Source organism: Ovis aries, chromosome 7 (assembly GCF_016772045.2).
Source record: "Ovis aries strain OAR_USU_Benz2616 breed Rambouillet chromosome 7, ARS-UI_Ramb_v3.0, whole genome shotgun sequence".
In the NCBI taxonomy this organism is placed as follows: Eukaryota; Metazoa; Chordata; class Mammalia; order Artiodactyla; family Bovidae; genus Ovis; species Ovis aries.
Genome location: NC_056060.1, coordinates 40,990,947 through 40,997,101, shown reverse-complemented (window position 1 = coordinate 40,997,101; position 6,155 = coordinate 40,990,947). Strand labels below are relative to the sequence as shown.

At 36.7% G+C, this 6,155-nt stretch overlaps 1 protein-coding gene across 4 annotated transcripts in view; it reads right to left on the bottom strand.

Moving 5' to 3' along the window:
- Window positions 1-62: 62 nt before the first annotated feature.
- KLHDC1 (kelch domain containing 1) overlaps window positions 63-6,155 on the bottom strand; it is a 43,386-nt gene continuing 37,293 nt past the window's right edge. For all 4 annotated transcript variants that reach the window (XM_042252303.2, XM_042252302.1, XM_004010503.5 and 1 more), the window contains 2 exons: window positions 5,781-5,833; window positions 63-3,367 (listed from right to left, as the gene is read on the bottom strand). In XM_042252303.2, the coding sequence (XP_042108237.1) occupies window positions 3,181-3,367; window positions 5,781-5,833 (240 nt within the window). In that variant the 3' untranslated portion in view covers window positions 63-3,180. The remainder of the gene's footprint in view (window positions 3,368-5,780; window positions 5,834-6,155) is intronic.

The following is a 6,155-nucleotide window of genomic DNA, read 5'->3' as shown; positions in this document are numbered from 1 at the left end:
TAAACTGTGGACTTCAGGTTTGTCTTAGCTCAGGCAACCATAACAAAATACCACAGACTGGATGGCTTAAACAACATTTATTTCTCACAGTTCTAGAAGCTAGGAAGTCTAAGATCAAGGTACAGACGGACTTGGTACTTAGTGAGGGTCCTCTTCCTGCCTTGCAGTGGGGTGCCTTCTCATAGGGAAGGGATATAGAAGGAGAGCTCTGGTCTCTTACACTAATCCATCACCTGTCCCCACCCTCATGACCTCATCTTAACCTAATTACCTCCCAAATACCCTACATCCAAAAACCATCACACTGGGGATTAGGGTTTCAATATATGGATTTTGTGGGGATATAAACATTCAGTCCATTACATGGGTGATTTAGAAAATGTTCTTGCTGTACCCACATGCTGAACCACATGGTAACTTCATCAAGCTGCAAAGTCCAATGGAATCACAATATTAATACAATGGAAAAACAGGCACCCAAAAATGGGAATTCTTAAAACTGTTTCTTTTCCTTTGAAGTGTTCTGAAATCAAAATTTTACTTTTTCAAACAGTATGTACTACCAAGAAAATTATTCTACTTTAGTGAGTTTATATTATTTCTCTCTCACACATACATACATATAAATAATGTATTTGTGAAAACATCACTTTGTTTCTGGGTTGGCAGTATGAAGTTCTAAAGAATATTTTTTAAGCTTCTATCAAGAGGCTAATAATTTTTAAAGGTGTTTTTGCAAAGATACTACTTGGAAAAGATACTACTAATTTTGATATGCCATTTACTGTATCATTCTAAAAACAATAATACCTCAAAAGGATCCTTCCTGACAACTGGAAGAATATTCTGATACACATAATAAAGATGGCCAGAAATTCTTTTTCCTTGAGAATCAGACTGGAAACCTATTTTGTGAACCACCTGGAAAAAGAAAAAAGTCAACCCTCTAGACCATCTTTCAAACAGAGAACCTATTAGGGAGGGTTTAAAGTTATGAGACAGATGTTGCCTTGGGCTCCTAAACACAGCACAGGTCAGCTACAGCAAAGCTGACAGCAAAGCGTAAGAGGTAAGAATGAGGAATGAATACTGCTTGACTAGGGATTTTCAAAACTGGTTTTGCCAGCTCCCAGAATTTCTACATCTCTTAGTAGCAGGGGGGAAGATTCCCTGGAGAAGGAAAATGGCAACCCACTCCAGTACTCTTGCCTGGAGAATCCCATGGAGGGAGGAGCCTGGTAGGCTACAGTCCATGGGGTTGCAAAGAGTTGGATACGACTGAGCGACTTCACTTCACTTAGTAGCAGGGAAGCTCTGCTTTAAGGCAAGTTTTGGAAATTGAAGATCAGATTAGAATTCCCTACGACTCCTACCATGGGGCTACCTTAGAACATAACTTTTTGAAGTAGTATAGCATAATCAGTCAAATAAGAGCACCAGTTTTGTGTGCCAAAGATAATATATAGATTTTCATTCTCTTAAAGCCTTAGTCAAGTGTGTGTGTTTTGAGGGGCTAATCTAACTTTTAATGTTTAGGTAAACCATTTATAAACAGAAGTGCTTTTCGAAGAGGCTAGAGAAGGTACTGAAATAATTCAGAAGCCATTTAAAAAGAGGTCATCCCACTCAGTGTCATCTATCACTATCTAACAGATTTAGATAGTTTTTCCTTATAGACTTCGATACTAAAGTTCATAGTAATAAAATTACTTCTAAGACCTGTATTACCTGTGAGACTCACTTTCTAAATCTGTTATTCAGCCTAAAAATAGTAAGCAGAAATGAAAACTTATGCTGAAGTATTGTTTGCACAACTAATTCTAATGACTGGTTCACACTAACAAAACTAGGAAAATAGTAATTCTATATAGTTAGTATAATAAATAAAATGCAAACACAAAATATTTCAATACATAAATAGAAGTTTTACACATCCAAAATACAGTACATATATATATATAAAATATATCTCTAAAATTTAAGAAGATCTACAAACTACTGTAATTTTCATTATAAATTACACATATACTTCAATATAGAAATACATTTAACATTTTAAATTGCAGAACCAACTTGCATGGTAGTACGGTAGAGAGTAATTTTATATATCGAGTTTTCAGTAATTCCTTGTTATAATTCAATGGACGGATATGACTGTGATATATGAAGAACTTCTTAATTATGGCAAAAGTTATTTAAGGACTACAAAGATAAATATTCATGTTCCATTTCTTTATAGGGAGTTAATACTGAAAGCAAATGGGAAGATAACATATTTTTAATATCCTGGGTCTTGAGCACCAACTCTGTAAAATGGTATGGGCCAAAATGAGTTTCTAGAAAGATAAATTACTAGGTTATCATCCCATTTCATAATTCACTTAAGGTTACTTTTTATAAGTATGCCCCGAAGACAAAATGTATTTTAAGGTGTATCAAAAGTTAATAACTATACTGCCTCTCAATATGTCAAACCCTGTATGATAAATCTCCACTGTAACACTTTCAAACATTGTCTTTATATATACAGAGAAAAATGGGACAATCTAACAACTTAGAGGTAACAGAAAGACAATTGAAGACATTCATTTCCCTACTCAAAAAAAGATGACCAAGAATACTTTACTAGATAAATGCTAAAAGGAGTTCAATATTTAATCCCATACCAATGCTTGCCTATTTTCTTGTTTTGGCCAGCTACATTAGTTATTTAAGGAGAAGTTCTTTAAATAACTGAATTATTTAATGGGAAACTTTAGGTGACTTTAAAGTGACTTGAGAAAAATCTGTTCTTTCTGAAAGCTGACATGAGGTGTTTTTATATATCTATTTGTCTTTATGTTGGAGAATCCCTAAGTCCTTGGGGGTAATTTCTTATTCTTCTCAAATTTGTATAATCTTTTCTGTAAAGAGGACACAGTGAGTTAAAGTCTCTGACAATTGTACTTACTTTCAGAAAGTAGATTTTTTTTTCTGCAACTTACAATTAAATTAATTTACAAATATAAATATAAATTAATCTGTCATTAACGTCTTCTTCCCATATATCTCATGCCATACAATCACTTTAACATAGAATTTCTGTTTCAGATTTTATCTTCTAAATAAAGCCTCCAATTTGGGGAGTAAATATACAGTCTGATTAAAATGTTTAAACATATTAAACATATATATAACAACTTAATTGCTACTGATCCACTGATATTTATTTTCTGTTTCTTCTTTTTGGGCTCTTTGTTCTTCCCGGTGATTAGCTGCAGTCCAAAATGTTATTTTTTTGAGTACTTGTTGGAGAAGTTTAGGAGGTAATAAAGATATCTGACTTTCTAAAATTATAGCATTTTTACCAATGCAGTCAAGGCATGACCTGTAAGCCAAACATAACAGAATTATTACTTTTTGAACCTGAACTTACAAAATATTTATAGGCAAGTATTGTAAAAATATAATTATAAAAATCTCACAGTATTATGTACTCCCTTTGTACTGTTTGGAACGTGACAGGATATATGTTCTTTCCAGAGCACCACATTACTTGTGCATTTTTATAGCACAGTGCCTATGTCTGACCAAAATCCAGTTACAACTTACCATGCATACTGTTATTTAAGTAAAAAAGATTCAGACTTAATTTCGAAGCAAGTTAGTCTGAAGCAGACTCCTTTTCACATATTCTTCCAACCCAAAAACCATTTACTCTTCTCTGAGAACTGTCTTCTTCTCCATCACCCTGAGATGCAACACTTTGCATCCATTTCATCCGCTGTAACCCGACCCTCCCTGCAGCCTGCACACACCTCCAGAAATGATTTCACTGGCCTAACAGCCAAACTGAGTCCCAACCTCAAAGGCAGGCACATCCAGTGTCCTCTTCCCCATCACTGCTTATCTCCCCTTCCAAAGCTTTCCTTTGTGCTTTTTGGAACACTAGTTGTATCCACAAACACTCCTGCTTTCTCTGATTTTCTGTCCCTGTTTTAAGTGAAATCTAAGGAAACTGCCTTCTGCGCAGCCTTCTTGAGAAAAGGGAACAAATGTCCCCCTCATCGCCATTTTCACACGGGAGCGGATACTAGTATGCATTCTCCGTGCTCCTCCCTCCTGCTTCCAGGCTGCAATCATTTCACCCTCCAGTGCTGCCATCTGTTAACCTCCTGCTCACTTCCCCCCATTACTGAGGACTTTGGCCCTGGGCTCATCACAGTCTTGTCCCTAGACCGATTTTAACATCTGTGGGAAACCCTTTTTACTCTTATAACTTCACTCTGAACAGTTCACCTCTGAAATCTAAAACTTCTATCCTCCTCTTGGACCACAACCTTATATTCTTTTAACTTTTATACCCCTTTCCTCCTCTGACTCTTTCTGCATCTCCAAATGATAACACCCGTTCAGTTGTAACTTTCTTACCTAACCAGCCTGTCCACATTCATTTCACGGTTTACCCAGATGCATTTTCCTGTCCGGATACACTTCATTCTTCATTCTCTTGCCACTGTCCCTCTGTTTATACCATCCTGTCTAAACTCAGCCAACCATCTCCTTCCTGCACTTACAGCCTGGCTGCTTCATGCTGGAGAAAACCATGTTTCTGTGGATGTAGCATACAGATTCTGTTCCATCTCAGCCGAGCCCTCCTGAGTGCTCAGCAGGACAATGTTGTATTGATACATCCCTCCTCAGCATCTGCTTGCAGTCTCCTCAGCAGCTGTGGAACATCTTCACCACTCTTAAATTCATAGCCTCACCTCTCCTCCTCCTCCTCAGACAACCTCGCTGTCAACCAAAACCTCCTCAGTGCCCTGCCCCAACCAACAAAGTCACCTATTTTTATAGCTATATTTCCTCCTTTCCCCATTATTTTAAAAGTACTCTTCCTCCAGTCAAGGGATAATTCTATTACCTGTTTGCTAAAATCAATCTCCTCAAGAGCCTGCTCCATTCATTTTCCCTTCATTTACTGTGTTTCCAATAGCTGACTCGCTGATGGCTTCTTCCATAAGCATGGAAACAAATACCCTCACTCCTCTGGTTGTGGTGCTCACCCCCGAAGTTATCCTGGCTTCCTCCGTACGGTACCAACAACGTCTTAGTACCGCCACACTCCACGGCCCTTGCCAGCCCAGGTGCTCCGTGGCCTCCTCACAGGGAGCAGACGCTCCATCTGCAGTGCTCTCCCCGCTCAGTTTTTGTGCTCCGTACCTCCTGCTTCATCTTTAACTCTGCTCACTCTCTTGTGCCTCCTTCTTCATCTTTAACTCTGCTCACTCTCTTGTGCCTCCTTGTTCTATTCCTCAAATGTTATGAGTTCTTAATGCTCAGTTGTTGGCCCCCTGCTTACTCTCAAAACTCTTCCTGGGCAGAGCTGACCCACAAAGTCACACCACTAACTAAACAACAACTTTGGGGTTAAAAGAGAAATTCTATATACTAGATGAGACGCACATATATGTGTCTAATATTAGACACACTCTGATTTCAGAAAAGTTAAAATATGAAAAAGTCGGGCCTAGAATCAAGGAAATACACTATGTTTAACACTCCTACATGAACTAAATTCAATTTTAGAAACAAAATTGTGACTACACTGTATATTTTAATTTTTAGAAATTGTACTGGTGTATGGGTCATCATTACAAATTTGGTTATACTCTTAGGCAGCTGTAAAGTTAAATTCAAGTGATAAACTACTTGAAAAATATTGTAACACTTCCCAAAAAGGAAGAAGAAAGAAATTATTATATATTAATAACATATTTTAAAATAATGAATTTTCTTACCTGAGTAATGAATAAGGCTGTGTCTGAAAGATCAATAAATCATTACAATGACCCTAATCAACATAAAAAAGGAGTTATCAAGACTTTTAATAAAAATAACAATAACATTAATAACTGAGTATTTTTATTTTATAAATGTAGAAGTAGTTATGTAAAGCAGCAAATAAATCTCTAGTCACACACACACAAATATATACATACCTGCTAGCTATACAAACTTTGGGTATATGGTTACTATTTTTTCAGTGACCCAACTTTTAACTAAGCACAGCCTATATAACTGCAAATGTTTTTTCTTAGAACAGTGGTTTCAAAATGAGAATGGTAGTGGTTTTCAAGTTTTTTGTCTTTTAAACAGAACTTTTTCTTCCAAAT